Here is a 26,955-nt window from a genome sequence, read left to right on the forward strand (position 1 = left end):
AAACCCAACAAAGACTACAAAAATGTCCCAAGGTTTTAGACAGGGCTTAAAATATAGGAAAACATTTGTCATTCTGTCCATGAAAAATATGATGGTTGATCCACCGTCACTGATAATTCCTCAGAAGCTGAGCTAAGATGTTGATCAATAATTTACCTTACTTCTCAAAGTAAGACCTGTCCTGCTGCAGCCATAATTTCTCTTCTCTAAAGACAGCTCCAATGAGTGTCTGATTGGTTGGCAGTTCAGCAAGTCCCCTATACCAGTGAGAAAACTTGGGGCTTAGTGTACTGCAAACTACAGGACAAGGACATTTAGAGTTACAGATTTAGTAGCACATTAGCAGATTATCCTTGGTAAACATAAAGCTGGCTATTCACTTGCCTCACTGTAAATAGTCAGCTGAATGGCTTTTCAGTGTGGTTTCAGACCAAAGCCAGAAGATTTCTTACATCCCATGTATAAAGGTTTGTGTATAATGATTGAGATAGCTGTGACAAGCCTAAGGAGGTAATTAATATTTCTCACTGTCTGTATTAGCCTAATTGCCATTGCATTCCTCTTAGAAACTCTTTTTTTCTTTTATTCTAAACAGAAAGCAATCTGGATCAAGAGCATACCTGATTCCTCTTATACAATGGATTGCTCAAGAAGGACAGAGTACACAGAAATATTCTGTGCACAAACACCAGCAAGAAGAGAGAAAAAATGCACTTGTGCAATGCTGGAAGGAAAATAACCTCTACAGTCCCTGCAATGTTTCTGAGTTAGAAACATAAATGAAGTATTCCTCTTTGGATCCCTCAAAGAAAGCCTGTTTAGATAAATCTTGAGACTCTGCATAACTCCTGCTATTGAAAATAAAAACCACTCAGACTATCTGCACTGCTAAATATCCTGACACCTCTAGGGATCAAATCTGTCACTTAGAATATGTCTATAGTGTATCCAACAGAATTAAATTAAAATTGACTCATTACAGCAGTATAAACATATAACAAAAAAAAAATCAAAACAAGCAGCTTGTTACACATACCACAAGATGTACAAATGTATGCTCAAATTATTGTTTTCTCCAAAGCTAAGAACACAAAGATAATAAATACTATTAGTAGTGTATTATATGGCAGGTAGAGCTGGCCTCATCCTCACCCTTTACAGTAATGCATTCACCTGTGTTCTACTATCAGTTTTTATTGAAAGCATCTGCAAGCTCTCACTGCAACACCCTAGTGTCCAAGAGAAAGACAAGTGTTGTTAAAAACAAAACAGTATCCTCAAAGTTTTCCTCCCTGGAGATTTCTTAATGTATTGTTACCTATATTATTGTCTGAAACATAGGGTATTCCTTTCACAGTTCTCATGAAGTCCAAGGAAAAAAAGGATATAGATTTATCTTTGATTTTCTGGTCTAGAAAGTGCATCTACCTTGTATGTACTCTGGGTACTGTTTGCATACATGTTGTAATCCTAACACATGTTCTTGTTTCATTTTATAAGGACCAGTGGAAGAGTTTGTATGCACTGGCTTCTTTACTGCTCCATAAAGCATGACTCTTCTGTAACCAAAGTTCATGTTAAAAATTTAATGAGCCTAAGGAGGATAATTTATATCTCCTTCCTCCATATTCCCTCATCCATGCTATCCTGCATCAAGAAGACCGAACTTGACACTAAAAAAAAAAAAAAAAAAAAAAAAGGAGTATTTTTTTCTTAACAGACTGCATGCAGCTTGCTGCTTTTGGGGATCATAATGCTGTATGAAAATTATAAAAAAATGAGTAACCAGCTGCCAGCAGTGAACAATGCATCAAATTTAGGTTGGCAATATACTAGAACACAGCAAATCTATCTGACTTTTTGGACCTAAAGATCTCAAATGACAGAATCATAGAATGGTTTGGGCTGGAAGGGACGTCAAAGATCATCTAGTTCCACCCCCTCTGCAACAGGCAGGGACACCAACCACTAGACCAGGTTGCCCAGAGCTCAATCCAACCTGGCCTTGAACACTTCCAAGGATGAGGCATCAACAACTTATCCAGGCAACCTAGTGTCTCAGCATCTTTATAACAAAGGAATTATTTCTAATGTCTAATCTAAACCTAGCCTCTGTCATCTTACAGCTATTCCCTCTTATCCTATGCCCTTGTAAAAAGTCCCTCTCCGCCTCTCTTGAAAGGCCCCTTTATGTACTGGGTGGCATTCTAAGGTCTCCCAAGAGCCTTCTCTTTTCCAGGCTGAACAATCCCAGTTCTCTCAGTTTGTCTTCATAGAGGAGGTGTTCCTGCCTTGTGATCATCTCCATGACTCTCATCTGGACTAACTCCAACAAGCCCATGCCTTTTTTATGCTGGAGGCCCCAGCGCTCCAGGTGGGGTCTCAACAGAGCAGAGCAGAGGAGCAGAATCCCCATCCTGTTTGGATGCAGCCCAGCACATATTTGGCTTTCTGGGCTGTGAATGGCCGTGGCTGGCTCATGTCCAGCCTCTCAGCCACCAGCACCCCCAAGTCTTCTGACTCAAATCTATTATCAATCATTCTCTAATCACCCCGCCTCCTCACTGCCCCCTGGATTTGTGCTTGGGATTACAAGATGTATAACCTTGCAATGTTGAACTTAATGAGATTTACATGGACACAGCTGTCAAGACTAACAAGGTCCCTCTGGATGGCATCCCTGCCCTGCAATACAACAACTGCACCACACAACTTGGTATTGTTGGCAGCCTTGCTGAGATTGCACTAAATCCCACTGTCCATATCACCAGCAAATACTTTAAACAGGGACAGTTACAATACTAACCCCTGAGGAATTCCACACATCACTGGGTCTCCACTTGGATATTGAACCACAGGCTGCAACTTTTTGAGTGTGATCATCCAGCCAATTCTTTATCCACCAAGTGATTCACCCATTCAATCTACGTCTCCCCAGTTTAGAGACAAAGATGTCATGCAGGACAGAGTCCTTCACAACAGAAAGAGCAACACAAGCACCCCATTTTTGCAGGACCTTTTACTAACCCTTTTCTTGCTAGGTCTTACTGGCCTTGAGCCAGTTCTTCAGTAAGAACTTGATGTATGCGACTTTATAGAAAAACTGGAGCACTGAGTTTTGTTCTTTTTTTTGTTCTTTTGTTCATGTTCATATGGCACTGTTTTTTGTTCTTCTCTTTTGCTCCCCTACAAAATTTACTTCTCTTCCAGGACAACATAACTGAAGTCATAGCTTTGTTCCATGTCCAGATCAGCTTCAGTAAATCCTTCCTACCTCAGCACACAACAGTGAAGCTGTAGGATCCCTCTGTTCAGCTGCAGCAGATAGAGGCATGGCGTAGCCAGGTGACATAGAGCAGATGAACCTGGCTTAGCATATCCAAGGTGAAAAGAAGACAGTATCATTAGGTTACTGTTCCTAGAACTTTTATATCATAGAAATTTCCCACATTAATCACTGTATATTCTTCATTTAAGAATAGTGTGTAACATAGATCTACTGCAGCTTGCACTAAGCCAAAGCAACATGGCTGAAGGAATACTAGCAGGAAAGGACTTCTGCACAAAATGGATTAACAGCAACACCAGATGAGGTCAGCTTCAGTCTCACCTGGCCAAGCTCAAACACCCTATGGATGAAGCACCACAGCCTGTCCAGAGAGCTTGTTTTAGTACTGCACTGAAAAAGTTACCAACCAGCCTCTTCTGAAGTGCAGAGCACTGAAGTTAATGAGCTTTCTGTTAGCCCAATCCTTAAGTTTCTCAGAGTCTCTTTGAAGTCATGCAGGCATATCATCCTCTCTGACTAAATTGCACTGTCCATAAATTGGATATTTCATCACAACAGACCAATGGGTCTCCACTTGAAAACATTATGTGTGTTTATTTAGTGGGGACTTAGTTTTCAGAGCAAAATTAGGAGAAAGATGAAAACTTTTCTAAGGCCACAACAATTAAATTCATCCTAAGTTTAACATTTTCAGTGACAGCAAGGAAGGAGGCAGAAACAAAACAAGATCTGCTCAGGTCCTGAGAAATAATAATTTTATTTTTTGCCTCTCTAAACGTAGCTGATTTAGCTTTATTTTTTGCCACTGGAAAGTTCTAGTGTCCCTAAAGAGGACACAGACTTACCCCTGTACGTTGGGGTTCCTATTATCCTGTAATCTGTAATCACTAAACTTGAATGTTAACTACACAGAATACAAATAGTCATTAAGTAGGCATCTTATTTGCATGGATTTCTTCAGTGACAAAATGCAGTAATACTTATTTTGCTGAATAAGCACAGCATGGAGAAACTCAGCAAAAACTTATGCGCATGGAATCCTGGGATGGTTTGTAATCAACTAAAATGTACAGACGAGACTAATTGTTGTTGCCATCACGCCTGTAATTACACTTTCAGGGTGAAGTCCCACGGAATGAGACACTGATGCAGTGAGAGCATAGCACCATCTGCTGGTGAAGAGGTGGCTTCAGAAGGGAGGAAAAGAAATCTCCAACATGTAAAACTTGCAAGGGCTCTGCACCTCAGACATTGTGTGGACACTCCTAGTGTTTTGTTACTAAAAAAAAAAAGAAAAAAAGCAAAGGGAGTGTATATTAGAGGGGAGCATGGAGTAGACGATTCAGCTACCTTCCAAGTGCCTCAGCCAATGTGGAAAGGAAGATGGTGGCCAAGGACTCAGGATAAAAAGGGGGTTGTGTCCCCCAACAATTTGAGAGATCCCAGGGGAATGCCCCATGGCCTCTCCCTTCATATAAAGTTACATAAAGTGAATAAAGTTACTGGACTAGTCTGTTTCCTTTCTGGACATAAGCTTCTGGTGTTGTGATTTTTTCCACATACTTCTAATCCAGGCCAGCTCTACTATGTCCTGCTTGACAAACTGTGTCTGCAGTGATGACCACAGCACTCTGAGAAACCAGCAGTTAATGAACAGGCACAAATCATTACTCAAAAAATGGTAAAAACGTTTTACAATACTGTAAAAAAGGCTTTACTTAGCCTCTTTTTCTCCTTCTGATATCTCATTGCAATTGCTGCAGATCAAAGAACCAGTGCTGATGAAAATCCAGAGAAATATATTTGCAAGCAGCTTATCTCTGTTGGAATAGGAGGCTCCACGAGTCTGAAGCCCCCAGGTCCAGAAGCAGAGGCAGAGGCACTGCTCTAAGCCTCACTTTCATAAAATTCCCAGACAGCTGCAAGACAAAAAAGACAAATCAACAAAAGACCATGAGGAGTTTTATAGCCACACAGTAGCCTAGAACCTTTCTACATTTGGCACATGTTACCACTTTCTCCCAATATGTGTTTCACACCTTCTAGGGGTTTAGGCACTGAAGCCACAGACATCACCCAGTACTAGAATAATTCAGATTTCTTTCAATCCAAGCAACATAACTAATACTAAAAGTAGTCAGACAGTAGCACACAATGAGGCTGGCAGCCTAAACCACAATTCCTTTTACAAAAGAATGTGTGTGTTTTATAAATGCTGTGTCCACAGTTTGCTTTCTAGCCGGTTCACCTACTGACACTAATCATGCATCTGGCATGTGCATCCATTCACAAACTGTCCTTGCTATTGTTTGAAACATTTTCAGCCTGTGAGTTTCCTTGAAGTTACATCATTTAAACATCCTGTTTTCATTAGTTCTTATCCCTAATTATGTATGTCAACATCAATACCAACATTCTCAGAGAGTAGCTCACAGACAGCTCATGTATTATCTTCCATTTGGAAATTCTCTTCAGCCAACAAACATACTTAAAGTCAGTTCTAAACCCCATCATTTGAGTACTCAATGGTCACACACAGGATTTCTAGACTGTCAGGGTATCCAGCCTTGTAGATGTAATCACTGCCTGGATACCCCTGATATATAAAAGGCATCCATAGAAAGATATCTAAAAGTGGCCAGGATGAAAAAGAACACATATTTGGAAAAATGTGGACATACAATAAACATACAGAAGATTGTGTGCAAGCTAGGTTAGGAAATTACAGTGCAGCAACTCCCTGCAAGAAGCTTATTACATTCCAAACTGCAGCCCCCAATAGAAGTTTATTTCATTTCCAAACTGCAGAATCTTCACAATCTTTCCCTATACAAAATTACCGTCAGCAGCTACATGTAGTGTGAAATTATCATCCTACTTTATTCAGTCACAACACCCCCTTGTAGGCAAGACCTTCATCTGAGGTACCCCATGCCATGTACCAAGCAAGTAATCAGCTGCATGGAAAGATTCAGTCCCATCTGAAAAGGATATATGCTATTTATATGTTCTACTATTCAGATAGTGGAACAGCAGAACTTATTATGATCATGGTAAAAAACATTCACTTGTGATCTGTCAGTTTCAGGTAACTTAAGAATTTAGCTTAACTTGGCAATGCAGCAAATAAAATATCACCTGGTTTCCAAATAATGGGGAAATACTTTTTCATACTTTTCACTAACAGTGATGAATTTATTTCAAAATTTAATGGATGAACCTTTAACATGCTCCAAAAATGTATTTGTGAGACACTGATGTGCAATTCCCAGTCTGGTCTCAATTCACACCCTAGTCTACTAGGTAGTAACATTCTTATATTTTGACCAGACTACAGTGGCCACAAAATATAATTTAGTGATAGTATGTCACTGTTTACTCTATGCTGCTTTGTTGTTTCTCAAATAAGAAGTCAACAGCAGAGACTATATGGAACATTTCTTGGCACACCAGGAAACACTGCTGAGATCTCCTATCGCTGCTGTAGCCACAGAACAACTGCAAGAACTGAGAGCTACATAAAGGGAAGACCTTCATACCGTAAAAGTTACTGGTGCGTAGCCCCGTTCCACCATTTTGGTTAGCAAGGTGAACTTTTGAGATTCCTAATGTTCAAAACTGATAACGATGATGATGATTATTATTATTCCTATTTGACACAGAAACGTGTGTGGCAAAATCTGTACAATTCTGTTGTAGGAGTCAAGGTCAGCTACATTTACCATGTTTTTTTAATGTAGCAATTTTGTTCCTGTTTTCAGAAAGGATTAATCTGCAATTAAATTACACATAACATTTATCTGGTAGAACCAGGGGATTCAAGTTCCTGATCTGAATAACTCATGATTGCATTTTTCAATTTTTCCACCAAAATGCAAAATAGTACTTTAGTACTCATTCAATGGGTACGTATAACCTATAAAACCATATAAGTCTTTACAAGCCTAGATAGGAGTACATTCCTATTCTAACAGTTTACAATCTAGGCAAAATGTCAACAATAAGGAAAGATCAAAATCCATTCCTCTCAGAAGCACAACATCAAACTTACATTACAGACTGAGGATAAAGTATGATGGACTTAATTTAAGATTTTCAGTTTAATGGAGGTCTTTTTTTCTTTTTTTTTTCTTTTTATTTTTTTTTAAGAGCATTAAGCACACTGATGTCTTCTTTGATTGTGCACAATGCTGGAAACAGTTACAGTCCTAGCTCTGCAGTTTCATCATTCTGCTATGTTCGGTGGAAATCCCACTGAAATCACCCGGCCCCTGAAGAGGAAAACTACAGCCTGCAGTACAATACTCTTCAATTCTATGTATCTTGCTTATCCTCTGCTTTGAGCTTAGAACCAGTTCTAAGATGCAACATAAAACTGGGTTGCATCATAATACTTCAAACCTAAGTGTCTAAAAATGCCAATGCAGGCTTAAATTGTTTGCAGAAACCAAAGACACTACAGCACTGTTTACTTAGAAAATGAGGATAACATGTTTATGTCTGAATACTCTGCCAATAATTGTTAAATCCCAGAGGCCAAACTGAAGCAAAACTGGCAGATATATAAATATCTCAAAGATACCAAGTTTCTACAGTTTTGTCTAGTACACCAATGGGTAAAAGAAAAAGCTATATTCATGGATTTACATAAGGAAAGACTACCTGATCTCTTTATTGTTCATCAGAAAAATACCCAGAGAAGACAAAAAAATAGCAAATTTCATTTCATTATTATTTTGTGCACAGAGTAAGTATTTTAAAGAATGGTAATAATAAATAATTAGGTGAATATTTATTAGATGACTAACGAATACGTGTATTTCATTAGCATAAAACAGACTTGCTCTATAGAAGATACAGCCACTGAAAACAACTGAAAGAAAAAATTCTCAGTGTGCCTGAGAATTACCTTAGGAGTGGCCAGGCTGGTTAACACTTACCAGTAAACAGAAGATTTTGATGTATCTTACAATCCCCCCTGCAACTGCAGCTACTTATCCTTACCATCTCCTTCCCTGAGAGCTTACTGATCTCTCAGCTATGTCAAAGAAACATATGAAATAATCCATAATTTCTGAGTATGTCTAAAAAGATGAACAGAGGTAAGGCAGCAGAACAGTTTAATCAACACAGTTGAGGAGACAATCACCCCAGGCAAAGGAAAGGTAAGTAAGGTATATGTAACAGGCAGCTGGAAACTTCTGCCACAACTTGAAGAGTAGAGTGTTAAAATTGTCCCTGAGAACCCCAGAAAAGACAGCATTGCCATTTCCATGTGTCTCCTGGCATGCAGGGGCAGGAGGGTAGGCTTGCAGATGTCATGTCCTGTTGTGCCTCTTTGATATTACCTAATAAAGAATTCCTTTTACTTATGGCATTACAAGATTAAATAACATTCTGCTATGTATAGCCTGGATCAAACACTTTCCATTAAGCCTCTGCATTCCACTTCCATAGCTGGGCTGAGCAAATGGCAAAACTGGGATGTTTCGTGATGCATCCCCTTTCAGGATGGCTGACCAGCTCCTCAGTTACTCTGCAGCAGCAGAGGGCAGGTGTCAGCTCCCCCCATCATTGTTGTGGGTTTAACTGGTGCATCAGCCAAAGCAACAACAATGACACTTCAGTGTTTGCATTAACCATTCAATTAGAAGTGTCATGAAGCCTGAACTCCTCCCCCCTGTGACATCAGTCTTGAAATGCTTGATTTGCCTTCTTCACAAACACTTCAGAACAACTTTACCAAGCTTGCACTGAGATTGGCCAAAACACTGGGTTTGTTTGGTTAGAGGCTAAAATATTTCACTGCAACTCAGACTCCTACTTATTCGCTGTATAGCTTCTTACATATTCTGTAGGAAGACTGTGAAAACTAGTTTCCGCAGAGAATGAAATAATTTTGTAGTAGTAAGAGATGCAGAGTCTTTCTTTCATGAAAGTGTGGCCTGCATCACACCCTTTCCATACAGAAATTAACTTGGCCCAGCCACGCTCCCTTATTCTTTAGAGCGGTGCCATGTGCTGGATCTCATGGTGTCAGCAGATGGAAAAAGTCATGGAATATGCTGAACTAGAAGGGGCCGATCAGGATCATTGAAGTACAGCTCCTGGCTGGGAACAGGATAGTCCCAAGAATCACGTCATGTGCCTGAAAGCATTGTTCAAATACCTCTTGAAACGTGTCAGACTTGGTGCTTTGACCACTTCCCCGGATAGCCTGTCCCAGTGACCAACCACCCTCTGTGTGAAGAACCTTTTCCTGATAATAACGTGAAGTTCTCCTAACAGCTGTGTACTGTTACCTCAAGTCCTGTCACTAGTCACCCGAGTGAAGAGATCGGGACCTGGCTCTCTGCTTCCCCTCACGAGGATGTTGAAGACCACAGTGAGTTCTCCCCTCAGTGTCCCCCAGGCTGAACCCACCAAGTGACCTCAGCCGTCCCTCATACGGCCTTCCGCCCAGGCCCTTCACCATCCTCGTGGCTCTCCTTTGGACGCTAGTAGTTAACTTGTTTTAATGTGAGAAAACCCCTCAGAGGTGCGTGAAGACCCAGCAGAGCGCCCCTTACCCTGCCGGGCCCATCACCCCGCCGCACCCCCGCCAAAGGCCGCCGGCCCGGCGGAGCCGCGGGCGGGCACTGAGGCTCCCGAGCCCGCCCTGACCGGCCCCGTGGCGCAGGAGGCGGAGTCGGGCTGCCCCGGGTGTAGAACGGGCGGGCTGAGGCAGCTTCCCCACTATGGGCAGAGCCATGGGGCTGGCTGGGCTGCTGCTCGGGCTCGTCGTGGTGCCCGCCGTGCTGGTGAGCACCGGCCTCCGCCACGGCGCCCCGCGGACCGAGGCCGAGGCGGAGCCGTCCAGCTGGGAGCTGGCGGCAGACGCCGTCCCCGAGGACTCGCTGTGGCCGATGCCGCAGTGGGTCCGCACGTACCCTCGCCAGCTGCAGCTAGCGCCCAGCCGCTTCCAGCTGGTGCACGGCGCCGGCTCCTCGGCGGGGCCGGGCTGCGGGCTGCTGCAGGACGCCTTCCGCAGGTGAGCGGCGGCGGGGCCGGGGTGCTGTAGCGGCGGCCCGGGGATGGGAGCAGCCGCCTCAGGACCCCGCCGGCGCCTCTGCTTCCCCGGCAGGTATTACGAGTACATGTTCGGGCATTCCCGGCGGCGGACGCGGGGCCGCAGGCCGCTGGCTGCCCGAGGGGAGCCCGAGCTGTTCCAGCTGCAGGTGGTGATCGAGGCGGGGGACCCTGGCTGTGACAGGCACCCGCACCTCGCCTCCAGCGAGGCCTGTGAGTACCGCTCGGGGCCGCCCGCCGCGCTCCTCCTTCCCCGGCTCGGGCGGCACCGTTACGCGCTTGTTTCCCTATCACATGTCCGGTGTGGAAGTCAGCAGGTTTTTGGGTGGCTTTTTTAAGGAACTAGAAAGCAAGGGCTCTCGGAAGCGCCCAAAAACATTTCACAGCGTTGGCGACCAGAAGATAATTCTTACTCTTGATTCTGTGGTGAATCTCAGCCCACAGTGAATCATGAAGCTCGTCACGTGTCGCCTATGGTTTTTGCAGTGCAGCTATCATACAGCTCGCTTACCTGCTACTGTCCCTTCAAGCAGCTGGCATTAGGAATCAGAAATACCATAGCGTGCAATAGCCAGTTATCTTTGGTGGGATCTGTGCACAGTCAGGAGATGATCCCTTTCAGTACAGGGTATTTATTGAGTGAAGGCTGTCACTGCTTGCCCGGCTCCTAAGAAATGACTGCATTCGAATTGAAGCTACTTACACTGAGATATGTACATGGTATTTCCTGTTTTTCCAGGAAAACCAGAAAGTGCTTGTTGAACTTGTTATTCATCTTGCAGTCCTATAAATCTACTTCCTTTCTATCTATAGATAAAAGAAAGGATTTAAAATCATGTTTATATGGGATTTATTTTTCTATGTTTCTTTAGTTTTGTGACTGAAGTCCAGAGTGGAGGAATACTCTATGTAAACTACTAATGGCCAGAGAATTTCCTTAACAGAAATAAGGCTGAGCAATAATACTACTTTTTGTCTGGGCAGGCTAACACAAAAATCAACATATTCAGTTAATCTAGTCCTGTTTTGAGATAACCTGTTGTTTGGTATCCAGGATACAGATCCTTAGAAAAAAGATCCTTTTAATCTCAAGTCATACATCTGCAGCAGGATTAATTCCACCTGATTTGTGACAGAATGTTCTCATACTAAATTTACACAATCCTTTTTGGGACATACAGCCAAAGAGTTCAGTTTTTATGTGCAAGTTTTTAATACATTTCAATGCAAATGAAATGTAGCAGCAAAAATGCTAATGCTCTTAACATTGTTCTGCCAGTCAGGTTATTGCTGACTGCTTTATTTTTATTTGAACTTTGAACTGGCTTGTGAAACTTCAGATTTTAACCAAGGCTGGTTCTTGTCTTATGTCACGGAATCTGTCAGAGCATGTGATTTTTAGGTTGCATTCTTTAGAATGGGTAGTTTTTTTCCTTCTGTTTTAAGAAATAAGTTTTCTTTTACTAATAACATGTTTGTATAATGTAATAACCTGAGCTTTCCAGACTTCAGCAAATTTTAATTTTCTTTTTTAATGGACTGTCTTTTTTAGGGTACAGATTCTGAAAAATTCTGTTATTGGTGACTTGCCATGATAATAAAGATAGTATGGACCAGTCTATATAGTGACCTGTAGCAAGAGAATTGGATATGTAATCAAAGTACAGGTTATCTGCCTTTCTGCCTGCTGAGTTCTTACCACTTTGTGTAAAATGTTTCAAGTAGCTTATTGTAAAATTTTGCAAGTTCATTTAAAGTATGCTACCTGTTCAGAAAAAAAAACAACAAACAACAAAACCCTGCTATGTTGGAATTAAATCTTTGACAGCTTACTACGTTTTCCCTACAGTTTACCTGTGGAGATTGCAGTAATCTTTTAAATTCTCTTTCTTACCCCAAACTTCCAGTATGTGCTTAGGTTAACGTGGAGGCTTGAGGTACTTTCTTCATGTCACTGAATGTTTTGTTTGTTTTTTTTTTTTTTGGTAGTTTAGATAAATGTTTAACTGTGTCAATTGTAGCCAAAAATTCTTTCATACTGACATAGATGAATTAAGTTATTGTACAGTAATTGAACCCTTTGATTTTTTTCTCTGCTGTTTCAGTTGTGCAATTATTGCTTTAATGTTTGAATAATAAATCTATAGATTTATAGATGTAGTATATTTTTATGCATATATACCTATGCGATTTTTTAAAATACATAAAATATATTTGTTTCTTGTCTAAAATGTATTGAATCACCCTAAATTCAAAACCAAAATTATTTTAGCTTTTTTTCTTTTTCCCACTGGTACTTTGTACTGTACTTCAGTACTCAAACTTAAGGGAGGATTGTTACGGATTCCTTCAGGTACCATTCTTCATTTTATTTACCATACTTCATCTCAGTTCCCTCATACTGGTCAAGAGGGTGACCTGGCACCCTGTTGATGCATCAGGCACAGCATCACCAGCCAGGCAAGGGAGGGGATTGTCCTGCTCTGCTCTGCTCTGAGCTGGGGCAGCCTCACCTCCAGTGCTGGGGACACTTCTGGGTGCCACAGGGTAGGAGAGGTGTAAAGCTACTGTGGAGTGTCCAGAGGAGGGCCACAGACATGGTGCAGGGTCTGGAGGGGAAGCTGTATGAGGAGCAGCTGAGGTCACTTGGTTTGTTCAGCCTGGAGCAGAGGACACTGAGGGGAGACCTCACTGTGGTCTTCAACATCCTCTCGAGGGGAAGCAGAGAGGCAAAGTCTTGACCTCTTCATTCTCATGACCAGTGACAGGACTTGAGGTAACAGCACGAAGCTGAGTCAGGGAAGGTTTAGGCTGGATATCAGGAAGAAGGTTCTTCACCTAGGCTGTGGTTGGGCACTGGGACAGGCTCCCCAGGGAAGTAGTCACAGCACCAGCCTGACAGAGTTCAAGAGGCATTTGAACAATGCTTTCAGGCACTTGGTGTCATTCTTGGGGGTGTCCTGTGCAGGGCCAAGAGTTGGACTCAGTGATCCTGATGCATCCCTTCCAACGCAGCATATTCTGTGATTCTATATTTTTAATAGTACCATTTTTCTTTGTAATAAGACCTTAATAGTAGGCACCTGAAAATATTTATGACAAGTTATATCTCTAAAATATATGTAACCATAAACTATATAAAAGGATGGTAGAAAGAGAAGTAAACTTTTCATTATTAGGTTTGGTTTAGCTGCCCTTATCACATACGTCTTAAATACAAAAATATAATGTGTTAGATTTTAAGTCAATTGGGTTAGATTTTGCTGGAATTTTGGCTCATGTGCAATATTTTGATATTGCCCTTATTAAGCACCTTACTTCTTTTGTCTTCTTTCTGATTAGCTGTTGACTCTCAGCAGTAGTTTGCTTTGTATAGAAAAACAGATGAAAAATAATTGCATTCTCTCACCATTAAAAGCAGGATTGTTTGGAATTTAATGCACCAAGGGAGATATAGCACTTGAAGAATTGTTTTAATGCCTTTTGGCATTATCCTGTCAATTCATTCTTTCTTGAGCAATAAGCATTTTTTTCTTTTCTTTAGACCATTTAACTGTAACTGAGCCTGTGGCTGTACTGAAAGCTTCTGAGGTATGGGGTGCTTTAAGAGGTAAGCTGATGCTTTTCACTTTGAGTTATTTGTTTAGGGCATATACAAACTTCATGGCAGACCAAGAACCAGCTGATCATTGAGCCTTGCCATCATTCAGTCTTCATTGGAAGTTTAGTCAGGCCAGAAGGATACTCAGATATATATCAGTTAGACCCTTGGTCCAGATGCTCGGCATCTCAGATCCAGTGGCACACTGTGAGTACATTCTTGCTGTGCCTGATATAAGCCAGGCCAAACAAAAAGCTTTTTTAACTACAGTGTGAACAGATTATTTTCTGACTGGACCTATAAAGTGGACATGTTGAACACATCACAAAGAATAATAATCCTGACATTTCAGTCTGCTGTTCATACTGGAATGTTTAGTCTATATATTAGTTGCCTATAAATTAACAGATTTTTCATGCTGAGTTAGAAACGTCACCAGTAAAGGAAATTACAGGAATAGATATACATCAAGACCAGAAATTCCCACCTTCCTCTCAGTAACTTTCTTGCTATTTGGGGATCATTCTACTACAGCTGAGTGGTAGCACAAGTATTTAGTATCTGTTCATAATAGAGAATTTGAATGGTTCTCTCCAGAATTTTTTTAATGGTGGTGCTTGAGCAATTAAGGAAACTGTGCTAAAAAGAAAAACTCAGCTACAAAGCATTCTTTCTAGCTATGTGAATGCCTGTAAATAGCTGAGGTGTTGTTTGTAACTAAAATTTCAAGGGCAAGTACTGAATTGTAATTGAGATCCCTTTCTTGGATATTTTTCCAGGTCTGGAAACCTTCAGCCAGTTGGTTCATGAAGATGACTATGGAAGCGTAAGTATGGCTATTAACTAAGTCCACTGTCTGGTAACCGGGTGCTTCTCTAGAAAGAGCAAACCTACCCGTTTCATTCAGCAACATTTCAGTTTGTTACATATTTCCAATAATAACTTTCAGAAAAAGTATTTCCTGTTTGAAATTATGAATATGAAAATAAAATTCTAATTTTTAAATTTTGTTCTCATAGTTTCTCGTCAATGAATCTGAAATCAATGACTTCCCAAGATTTGCTCATAGAGGAGTCTTATTGGATACTTCAAGGCATTATTTACCATTGAAATCTATTCTTACAAACCTGGTAGGTATGCAGTTTTGTATCATTAATAATGAAGGCTTTTTATTGTTGTGTTTTGGCGCCTGAAGTAAGAAGCAACTAGAGCTGGTATGAAAGAAGAACCCATATCCTCTGTCTGACTTTAAAAGGACAGAGTGAACTTTGCTAAGCAAAGGTCTGAACATAGACTGAAATGAACATAGAGAGGAAATAAATTGGCAGACACAATGATTATTGAATCTGTAAAGGGACTAGTGTTTGTGGTATCTCGGATTCTTTGTATTTTCTGCTTAGGCATTGTTTCTTGGAAGCATGTTTTGATACATCTGACTGTCATCAAGCAATACAAGGGATGCTTTGCAAATTCTAGCTTCAGTGCCAGTGATTTCAGGAAAACTCCAGTCTTTTGAAGCAGACTTTCGTAGTCCAGCAGCAGGCTTTTGTGGTCCTTCTTTAAGCTGCTAAGTGCAAGCCAGTAATTAAGTATTACAGAGTAAGGGAGGAAATTTGAAATGTTCACTAGAAGCTACTGAAAAATAAGCCCAGACTAACCAATAAAACCAAACAAAATTTCCTCCAAAAAGCTTAAGCAGGCACATTAAGAATTAATGTCCTCCACACCTGGTGGAAAGATGATGTATTTGTGTAAGCTTAGCAGCTAAAGCTGGGGTTTTTGCTGTTCTGCACTCCCCATTTTTTTTGCTGAAGTCCTTGTAGGAGGGATTATTTAGTTAGTTGAAGTGGAGGAACAGGCAGTTTCCTGTCTTGTCTCTGTCTTGCTTCTCCAAGATGAAATATTTGAAAGTTCCCCTCCATGTTGCAGGACTTTGAAAAACAGGTTTAAGATTGGCAAAGAGTGCAGATAAAAACAGTCTTTAATTTCTGAGGTCATCCTTGAACTATGAACTTGACTATACTCAGAACTTGTCCTTTTGGTATTTACCACTTGTTTTCACATTCAAGATCAGTGCCTGTTCAGCAAGTAATGCTTGTGTAGTGTTATATTTGCCACAGAGGGTGCTTCAAAGTCTCAAATATTTGTTTCACTATTTTTTGTCTTGTTTAAAAGAGATGTCCAAAGAGACTTGCTTTTCTAATTATTTTTGTGTTTCTGTAGCTGCTGCTATTCTGCTTCCTAAATTGCATGTCTACCTCTAATACATTATCAGAGCTGTAGTTCATGTTGTTTGCTGGTTTAAGAACAAGTATGCCTCTTTTCCCACCTCTGTGCCTGCTTGAATCCAGACTAATAAAAAGCATCAGTAATCTCTCATGTGTGGTGATTAGATACTTAGGGCAGCAGTTCAAGTACATTTCTTGTTTGTGTTCAACTGCTGCACTGTATGTCCAGGAAGGGCATTGTCCTTGAGGAAGGAATAGGTGAACTGAAGGTCTAGATACAATTTTCTATGTAGAAGGATGGTATTTGCTAGAAATGCATAAAGACATGGCAGTGTAAACTTCTGCAGTTTCATGAAACAGATGAGATAAATCTGAGGAATGGACAAGATATAAACCTTCCTTTGTATTTGGTGGGAGTTCCTGAAGAGATTTTATCAGATCTTTAAATGCACCGTGGTGGGGGGGGGGGGGGGGGGGAGAGGGGGGAGAAGGGGATAAAAAAATAAGAAAAGGAGGGGTGGGCGACAAAACAATTGTATTGTGGCAAGGGATTGGGAGCAGCTATGTTGTAGTCAATCATGAACCATGTAAACACTTACTTGGTCTGCTCACAGCACACCCTTCTAGTGACTAAAAAGCCAGCATAACTCAAGATATGTGTTTAACTCTCCAACTCATAATTCTAAAATAAATGTGTTAACATTGATTTTGATTGTCTTCAGTATCAAAAAGGGAAGTACTGACATTGTCATGAAAGAAACCATAAGAGAAACACTGTCTGTTTCAGGGAAAATGCATAGTTTATTCTGCAATTTGAAGTGGGTTCTGCAGAAGTCACTAGCAAGAAGGAATGTACTATGTAGTAGGAAAACCTCATGTTGTTCTATTTTTGAGTTCAAGGTATTTAGTTATAAAAGTGTAAGCTTTTCTGTAAGCTGAAATAAGTGATGGTGCACAGAGAATTACTCACAGAACCATCTGTGTCGGAAGGGACCCAGAAGGATCAAGTGCAGCTCTTAAATGAGTGGCCCATATGGGGGTCAAACCTGCAACTTTGGTGTTAGTAGCACCATGCTGTAAGCACCTGAGCTAGTCTCAGGGTACATGTTCTGAAGTGGAAGAAATTCTTAAGTGTTTATAGCAGTTCATACTACACAGGCTGGTAGAAGGGGGGTCAGATTAAGAGTTTGTTGACAGTAGTGATGAAAATAGATTGCAGAGGGATAGAGCAGTAGAGGATTTTGCTTCTAGGTATGTGCTAGGATTTAGTGAAACACTGAATACTTTTTTGGTTTGTTGGTGGAGGGATTTTTATTGGTTTTTTGGGTGGTTTGGTTGAGTGTTTTCTTTATTTTTTAGTTGTTGCTCTGTGCATCCAGGACATGCTGGGATAAGACCACTTTTTTGCATAGATTTTCTATGAGAATAAAGTTTTAACTAGACTCTATTGCATTATCTGTTACAGGATGCCATGGCTTTTAATAAGTTCAATGTTCTCCACTGGCATATAGTAGATGATCAGTCCTTCCCTTACCAGAGCATTTATTTCCCTGAATTAAGTGATAAGGTGAGTGAACATCATTGGAGCAGGGTGGAAGGGCAGAAATCCTGCACATATTTCACGAAAATAAAATGTGTAATTTACCAATGCTTGAGTACATCTGCTATGGCTGATGGTAAAACAGTACCATGGGACCAGTAAAACCAGCATGTCCACATTTAGGATCATGCCTGAGTTTCTTTGTGGACCATTTTTAAGTCTTCTTTTAGATATGTGGTAAATTACTACCTTTACTCTTCTGTGCAAATTTTATGAATGATCCTCAGTCTTTGCAGGCCTTCAAACACTAATGGTATGCAAGTAAGCAGTGAACACTGCTTGAACACTGGATTTCTGTTGATGGTTTTAACTGGTTGACTTCTGCCATTCAAACAAATGTAAGAGATTTTCCTGCCAGCTCTTGGCACCACTGTAATAGTACTTTTGCCCTGTCTGATACCAAGTTAGCTTTACAAAACACACCATGTAAGAGATCCAAAAGTGGAAGGTTATTTCCTGAAACAAATACAGTGGAATGTGTCTCTTTATTCCTAGATGCATAGTAAGCTTTGTTATATTAGTGAAAGCCATCATGAGGTTCTTGCTCAGTCAGGTGCAGTATGTGCCAAATCAAATGTAGTTAAGTAGTTAAGAATAGTTAAGTGGACTAAGCCTAAGTACAAGATTTGTGATTCTGTTTTAAAATGCTTGCTAGTACCTGACCCTCATGAAAATTATGTTGGCCACGCTTGAGCAGATGCTATGAAGAATTTTATAATTCAGAAATTGTAGATATTGTACAGTGCAAATTATTTTGTTTAGTAAACACAAACTCTAGTAGAGTTCTGTCATATATCCCACTGACAGCTAAAGAGAGGGAGATGGTCTTTGTCTCAACAAGCTTCTCTTTGAAAGGTTTCTTGTATACTGTTTCCTTTTTTAAGTACCTCAGCTGTGGAAACCATTTTCAGATAAACAGAAGCTTAAGCTGCTATCAATCATAAGGAGTCATTATAAATTCTTACATAATTTGGCTATTTGGCAAGCATCTGTTTCACCAAACTTTAATAACCTGGGTCATTGTCACATTTGTTGGCTGTGTGAGATCAAATTTAGTGTCACAAAATAAATGTGTCTTGGTGCTAAATTGGTCACTGTATCAAAATTAAGAAGCAGAGATGTCAGAACTTCTTTCTGACTTGGCAGAATTTTTCCATTAGTCTTGTATGTTAGGTAGCGAGAACCCTATGTTTCAGAGCTAATGGGCAAAAATAACTTGCCTCCGTACAGTATCTTTCAAAATCCTGAAGGAAAAGAAACTAGCTTTTCTGCCTTTTTCAGTAATTGTGAGCTAAGGAGGAATGGAAGGTCTTCTTGAGGAGATTTGTCTCAGTGTTGTGAGTTTCTTGTTTTGGTGTGCTTTTCCTTCCTCTCCACAAGTTAAGTGAAAAGTTCTGTCTGTGCAGTTGATAAACCACAGCCAACTTGTAAAACTGCTTGCCAGTCTAAGTTAAACTACTTCTGTCCAAAATTTTGTGATCTGCTGGTATAGTGTGTTGTCTCTAAATGTTAATATTTTACAGGGGGCATACTCCTCTAATCTCATCTATACTCCTACTGATGTTCGTCTGGTGATTGAGTATGCCCGGTTAAGAGGCATCAGAGTTATCCCAGAGTTTGACACACCAGGACATACACAGTCTTGGGGGAAAGGTATGCCCAAGAAACTATTAATTGTTAAGAGATTGTGGTAAGTAGTAGCAGGAAAATTAATTTTTTAAGAAGTAACCAATAAAGTGCTTTGGAAGGCCCTCGATAAGAGGTAAGGAAAAGGCACTAATTGATGTCATGACCTTTACCGGTTACAGGAAATAAAATGAATTAAGAAAGTTGACATGTTCTATGCTAGATGACTGGGTACTGATATGTTCTGCTTTAGAATTCATTCTACCTTGAGCTATGTAACTCACACTGGCTTAGGCATTAAAAAGCAGAGTAATAAAAAGTGAAAAGAAGCCTCTGAAGCACACTCATGATGTTTGGCTTTCTTCAAACTGGCTTCCTTCTGATATTCATTAAAGCTTTTTTTTTTTTTTTTTGTTCAGGTAGTTATCCAAGTACTGTTTTCCAGGTATTGTGACATGTTACATATAGTAGTGTGTGTTAAAATCACAGATCTGAAAGTCAGAGTCCCAGCTGCCAGTTAGAGGGTTCTTCAACCTTTTACAAGTGGTCTTATTTCATCCTGCCTCTATTTGATTATACTTAAAATAGGTGAGCACTTAGGTCATTAATGTTTATAGTATGACTAACTGCTTCTTTGTGCTAGCAAAGTTAGCATTGCAACGTGAAATTGTATATCATCTATTAATTGTTTTTATTAGGTCAAAAAGATCTTCTCACTCCTTGTTACAATGGAGGACAGCCAACTGGGTCCTTTGGACCTGTAAATCCTGTTTGGAATACAACTTATGACTTCATGGCTAAGTTCTTTAAAGAGATCAGCAGTGTATTTCCAGATGAATTCATTCATTTGGGAGGAGATGAAGTGGACTTCAGTTGTTGGTATGGTGACAATTCAAGGAACAAGTATCTAGTGCCTCCTAAACCTGTCCACCTCCATCAGTTATGGAACTCAGTTGCATAAGACCGTTTTCACTGCATAACCAAAAGATCTCCCCTCCTACCTCTGTAACTATTTACAGGGAGATCATTTGTCATCCTCAAAAAATCAACCTATCTGCAGAATTTTGCTCTGACTCGTAGTTTCATAAATATTCAGGTATTCTAAAGAATTTCTTTAGGAAAATTACCCTGGCAGGACATAGAACTAGTATGTTAGAAAAGTACTAAATAAGAAAACTAACATTTAAATGGTTTATGTTAAAGTAGATATTTACATTGAGTTCTGCCCACCAGAAAATCTGGTAACAGTAAGAATTACCAAATAAATTAATGTGTGCTTGTATTAGAAGTGCAGCATGTATTAATCATGTTCCTAATTCTGTTGTGGATGTTGAATATTTTGGTGCTGCAGAGACTAATAATAAAAAATTTGGAGCATTTTAATTAGTATTCAAATTGATCTAGTTAGTATTTCTATGTTCTCTTTAAAGATAAAATCCAAACACTCAGGACATGATTTAATTTTTATAGAGAAGTAAAACCTCTTGGAAATGCTTCAACACAAAAATGTTGGTTTGTTTTCAGTCGTAGAAACAAAATGGTCAAGTTCTCAGACTGCTGATAACCTTGGCACAAAGTGGCTGAGATACCAAGAACCCCAATGCTCTTGAGAGTTTGAGGGCAACCTGCTAGAGACTGCTTCAGAACAGTGGCTCCAGCAAATTTACCAGAGAATTATGTCTATTGGCTCTATTTCAAATCAGGAGGAAACTCTTTCAAAATACCTAAGTCATGTTAGCCTGCTGCTTCTGCTCTGCAATGTGTTCCAGGATGTGGCATGCCTAAGGCAAAATCAGTGTGCTGTGCATAGGTAGAAATGATTGGGAAATCTGGTTTAAAACGTAACAAAAATAATTTTTTTAAACTTGTTTTCTTGTTATTATTTAAGGAAATCTAACCCTGAAGTGAAAGAGTTCATGAAGAAGCAAGGTTTCGGCACTGACTATGCTAAACTGGAGTCTTACTATGTTCAGAAGTATGTTGTTTTTTTAATTCTTACCCAGTTTTTCACAGCCATTGTTTGAGGGTGGTGTTGAAGTACAGCTACAGAAACTGACTTAGTTATCTACATTATTTTGAAAAATTGCCACATATTTGGGACTGGCTTTATTTTATATACCAGGTCTGAAGTTCATAGCTTTCAAACGTGGGGCACAGCACAGATATGTAAGCTAGTTTTACACACACTGTGAACATATTGGGTCTCCTAAACCAGGTATCTGCAGTAGTGTCGGCACACAGGGTAGGGAGGAAGTTTTTGCAGACATTTCTATCTCTCCTTAAATAACATAGATTTAGTCACCCTATTTGAGTTGCTGGTAGTTCTGAACATCAGTTTGTGTTAATATACGTGCACATTGTTCTACATGGTAGAACATGCTCTGCAAGACAGAGCACTGAAGGCCAAAACCAGAATAACCTGCTTTTTCTTGGTCCCCTATGCTTTGGTGGGGAAGGTCTGATGTGCCTTGTGATAGAAAATGCTGCTGCTTTTGAGTGCTTGTACTTATCTCATTGAGTTCACAAACCTGATCTTATTCCTAAATTCTAGCATTTTGGACATTGTTTCCTCCTACAACAAAGGACAAATGGTCTGGCAAGAAGTGTTTGATCACAAAGCGCAGGTAAGATGGGAAAATCAGTAAGGTACTCTTGCATAGCAGCACGATACTGTGTGAGGCTTCCAAAGCAGACTATTAAATAGATCTGGCTTTGTGTCTTAGGAGTTAAAGCAAGACTGCTGACATTATTAAGTTTCTCCATATGTGGGTAATTTCAGTCCTTCGAAATTACCATCTGCTGAATGTGTAATAGGTGAAATAGGAACACCAGCATTGAAGTGCTTTTTAAAGGTGAACACAGCTAATATAATATGGTTTAAAACATCAGAGTAAAGGGTAGATGAGTTTCTATGAGTTTTTTTTTTCCTCATGTAACTGTGTGTCTGGTCTTGTAACACCAAATGCTCAGCTTTTATGAGCTGGTCAGATATGTGGTGCATGTAGGAATCCTCTTAGAGCATTAACAGTCTAAAGTATAACCTAAATTTCACTCTAGTTGAGTGTTTAAAACCAGTGAAGAGCTAATCAGCTTTTGACTTCGGGGGGAGGGATTACAAAAGGTAGTTTCCAAAATATTCCTCTTCAAAACAAAATTGAGGGTTTTGAAATCATGATCCTTTTCCTTGATAATAGCTGGATTGCCACTGATGTTTTTGCATTAAGTTGGTTAGTTTATTTTGTCTTTTCCTCTTTTAGCTGAAGCCAGACACCGTAGTTCAAGTGTGGATGGCAAATAACTACGCTCATGAACTAAGCAGTGTCACTGGAGCTGGGTTCACTGCTGTCCTGTCAGCACCCTGGTACTTAGACTACATTAGTTATGGGCAAGACTGGAAGAAATACTACAGTGTTGAACCACTTAACTTCCCTGGTTTGTTACTATTTTTATATGCATGTTCTGTGCATGAAACTCCTTGGTTTATAGTACAGCGAAAATGGAAAGAATAGGGCTGTTCAGAGTGGCCATTCCATCACTGTGATTATAGTATCATAAAAGGAATTATGGTCAGCTAGAACTCTGGAAAACTCTTAAATTAAAAAAAAAAAAAAAGGAACTTTGCATTTCTCACAGAGAAATTCCTCACAGTTTTACCTTCCTCAAGCATGTGATACTGGTGTTTGCTTAAGATCGAATGTTGGACTAGGTGGGCAGATGCTTTTGGAGCAGAGCTGTGCAAAATGGCTGTTCGCAGACACTGAATTTATGTTACTTCTTGAGCATTAAACTAGTCTAAAAAAAAAGACACGTTCTCTCCCTGTATCTAAAGTTGATTATGCATTCCATGGGGCTTTCATTTTGTGCAAGGGAGTTCTCAGAGCTCATTAAGGAGAATACCTGACTAAGTAATTTTTTCAAAGAATGCTTTGCATGTGATAGAATTAACAGTTTCCATCAGGATTTAAATCTCTGAGGAATGTCAAAAAGCTGAGGAATCTCTTCAGACAGTAAAAGGTAAAATCCTTTCTGACATAGCAGTGAAATGGCTTCTCTGGGCAAATGGCTTGGTGGTTTTCACATTCGTTAACAAGACTACCAAAACCTAAGTTAATGTTTAGGATAGTTATTTTATATGAAAACAACAGAATATCAGTCCTGTCTGATTGTTGATATATGCCCACCTTCTCGACAGAGAGAAATGCTGACTTTCTGCTTTGAATTCAGGATCTGAAAAACAGAAGAAACTTCTAATAGGTGGAGAAGCCTGCCTGTGGGGGGAATTTGTGGATGCAACTAACCTGACGCCAAGATTATGGTATGGACTGTTTTATCATCAGATTTTAAAAAGCCAGCTAAAAGAAGCATTAATTGGTCCCACAGGACTGTATGCTAGTGGTAACAGTGAATCCAAGCAGCTATGTAAATTAATGTTTCTGTGTATTAAAGTATTACACAGACCTGGTACTAAAAAAAATTATCCATTCTTGGTTATAGACCATACCTACTCTAAACTTAGTATACCTTTACAGGCCTCGAGCAAGTGCTGTTGGGGAAAGACTCTGGAGTAGCAGCAATGTGACCAACTTGCAGGATGCCTACAAAAGGCTAACTAATCATCGATGTCGCATGCTCCGGTAAGATTTAGTAGCTACTGTGTGTCTTGGTTCTCAAGTTTTATAACCAACAGAATAAAGATACAGGCATAAACTGCTGCCCTGAAGGTGAAGGGAGAAGAGCTAGCAGTTTAACTTGACTGTAAATGCAATCCCATTTGGTTGTTGTCCATCCACAGAAGAGGAAGCGGGATGCATTAAGACAGTAGGACTGGATAGTTTTGCAACTAAAATTTTCAGAACTCACTTTTTTCAGTGAAATACTAGGATTCATCTGTGTTTCTCTTTCCTGTAAAGGAAAAACAAACACCATGATTGACTTATTTCAGACAAAAATTATGTTAAAGGGTATGTGGGAGGAGTGCAATGACAGAATGAAGAGCAGACATTAAAAAAAAGGTAGTTTTATTTATTTATTGTGAATAATAATTAAAGACCTGCTGCAGGTAATCAGTTGGAGCTGTTAGCATGAGTTGGGTTTGGGCAAGCTATTCTTGCACATATTGCCTTACTTTAGGGGCTGAAAATGGTGGATAAGCAGTCCATGACAAATTTTAATTCATTTATGAACTGGCATTGTTTACAGTAGTTATAACAGGCTCTTCTCCCAGTTCTTTGCTAAAAAGTATCTAGATAAGTTACTGGTTATTTCTTGCTATTGTTATTTTTTTGCAGTTGCAGATATGAGTGATTTCTAGGTTTTAAGTCCAAGTTTGAATTAACTTCTGAAGTATTGAGTCAGAGAGCTGAACAGTTGAACTGCAGCAAACATGAAACATACCGTTTTGTTTTCTACAGAAGTTTACAACAATTCATGGAAAATCTCAACTCTGTGTGACAGTAGTTCAAGGTAGATACAAATAAATTTTTTAAAGAACAGGATACAACAGCAGTTATAGGTAGCACTTGGAACTCAGGCTCTCTGCTCATGTTCATGAAGATGTCTTAGCATGTTTATCTGCTGGAATCACTTTAGAGAATACAGTATATGTTTAGCTTACTGTCACTCTTTTATCAAGAGTGACTGAAGGACTTGTAAGTTTTGACTTGGTTGGGTTATTTCAAGCTGGCTTAAAATAATGATGTAGGAAAATAGCTGTATGTAAGTTGCGCTATCACCCTCAGTCATGAGAAAAATAGAAACATTGAGAGTTGACAAAATATGTTAAAAACAAGATTAAAGATATTTCAAAACTTATGTACTATTACTTAGCAGGGTGGTGCATCTCTTGCTGGGGCTCAGTAAAACACTGCTACAACTGAACAGTTAAGTGTACAGTGGCTGTACCACTAGGATTAGGGTTTTACAGTGAACTATGCTGTTCCTCGACCTGGTTGACTCCACTGCTGCATCTGCATCTTCTTTCTTAACTCTAGTACTTGTATTACTGTGTAGGGAGCTAGTGCACATGACAGCAGCTGCTCTGGTGATGCTGGCATGAGACACTTAAGGTCTACTCCGTGTACTTGTTGCACATATTTAGCAAAAGAAAGCAGTCAAAGGAAAAACTGTTTTGCTGGTTTAGGATGAACAATTCGTTAGAAAGTAACTACCTGAATAAAAAGATACGTTGTCCTGAAATGGTTCTTTTTATACAGGCTTTGAACCAGAAAAACACTAGAGAAACCATTTCCTTTCCACTGATGAAATGAACATTCCGTGGAGCTGCAGTTGTTGCATTTCATGTACATAGGACTTCCTCAAAGACCTGACCTAGTATCAGGCTGCTGTAGTCTTAGCATGTACACAGGGACTGTGTTCCTACTGTTTTTATTCATCGCATGTGCGCAGACTGTGGCAGTTGTACAAGGGGCTTTTCCAAGAGAACAAACAACTCTGTCTTGCTTTGCAGCTGGTTACCAGGGAGCAAGGGGAATGGGTAGGTAGCACACTGTAACAGCTACATCCTGGTAACTGGAAGAACAGTAATTCTGCCTACTGAAGATCGAGGCCACTGCTCCTGACATAGCACCATGAATGCAGTAGGAACTATTCAGATCTAAACTCAGCTTCTTCTAGGATACAGCAGCCCAGATTACAGAGAAATGGTGATGGGAGGAAGGAAACAAGAAGATGGACATATATTCCAGAGATGTAGACACCAAGCCTTGTTATATAAGAGTGTGTCTTGCTTAGGGGCAGCAATCATTCAGCTGATCTATTATTTCAGTTTCTTCCACTGCACCACTTTTAAACATTAGCAGCAGTAGTATCTCTATCCTAAACATTTCAGAAATGGAATGTTGTTTACAACTACCTTAATTCTGAAACAGGTTTTTTATACTATCTTACTGCACTATCATAAGCCAGAGGGGTTGGTTTGTTTTTCATGCCACATGAGAACAGAATAATTTATGACAGTGTAAGCTGAAAGAAACCCTGAGTCCTCCCCCCAGAACAATGAAAATTATGGAATTAGAACTGCATTTGAAGTAAACATTGAGGTTGGGAGAGGGGAGAATGTGTAAACGCCAGTTGATTCATATTTGCCTTTCTTATAACTTCATTAAAAGCAGATTTTGTGGAACATCAAATTTAATTTAAGCTTTTAAACATGTCTGCTAATAGCTTGGTGCCTCTGATTGAAACAGAGGTTCAATCAAAAGTAGAATAGGGCCCTTTTTCACTCCCTAAACAGGCCATCTATTGTTTCTTGGGAATAATTTTGTTTATATAGTTATTAAAATAGATTTCCAGTATCTCTCTTCCTGCCTACACAAGCAGCCAGTTGTTTGATTATAGGCATACTCATTCTGCTTTATTTTAACAGCCGTGGCATAGCAGCCGAACCAGTGTTTGTTGGATACTGCACCCATGAAGCAAGAGGGCTCTAACTGCTGCAAAGACTTCTTGTCAACAGCCTGAAGTGCCTCTGGGGTATGAATATGTGCACGTGGTTTCATATCTGAATCAAGACTTAAAATTTTCA

The 26,955-nt window shown here is 39.9% G+C and overlaps 1 protein-coding gene across 1 annotated transcript; it reads left to right on the forward strand.

Moving 5' to 3' along the window:
- Nucleotides 1-10,026: 10,026 nt before the first annotated feature.
- On the forward strand, nucleotides 10,027-26,927 carry HEXB (hexosaminidase subunit beta). The gene is made up of 14 exons (XM_062512919.1): nucleotides 10,027-10,319; nucleotides 10,413-10,570; nucleotides 13,902-13,967; nucleotides 14,738-14,784; nucleotides 14,978-15,088; nucleotides 17,652-17,753; nucleotides 19,310-19,439; nucleotides 20,111-20,291; nucleotides 21,301-21,387; nucleotides 21,964-22,036; nucleotides 22,670-22,844; nucleotides 23,637-23,727; nucleotides 23,942-24,046; nucleotides 26,797-26,927. The coding sequence occupies exons 1-14, from the start codon at nucleotides 10,027-10,029 to the stop codon at nucleotides 26,858-26,860; spliced, it is 1,683 nt and encodes a 560-aa protein (XP_062368903.1). The 3' UTR covers nucleotides 26,861-26,927.
- The last annotated feature ends 28 nt before the right edge of the window (nucleotides 26,928-26,955 follow it).

This window comes from Cinclus cinclus, chromosome Z (genome assembly GCF_963662255.1).
Source record: "Cinclus cinclus chromosome Z, bCinCin1.1, whole genome shotgun sequence".
In the NCBI taxonomy this organism is placed as follows: domain Eukaryota; kingdom Metazoa; phylum Chordata; class Aves; order Passeriformes; family Cinclidae; genus Cinclus; species Cinclus cinclus.

What these genes read in the sequence shown, in the direction of transcription:
- HEXB (XM_062512919.1), top strand. Translation starts at nt 10,027, where the DNA reads ATGGGCAGAGCCATGGGGCTGGCTGGGCTGCTGCTCGGGCTCGTCGTG. An exon ending in CCTCGCCTCCAGCGAGGCCT is followed by an intron (nt 10,571 to 13,901) that starts GTGAGTACCGCT and finishes TCTTTTCTTTAG; the next exon opens with ACCATTTAACTGTAACTGAG. An exon ending in GAGTCTTACTATGTTCAGAA is followed by an intron (nt 21,388 to 21,963) that starts GTATGTTGTTTT and finishes CCTAAATTCTAG; the next exon opens with CATTTTGGACATTGTTTCCT.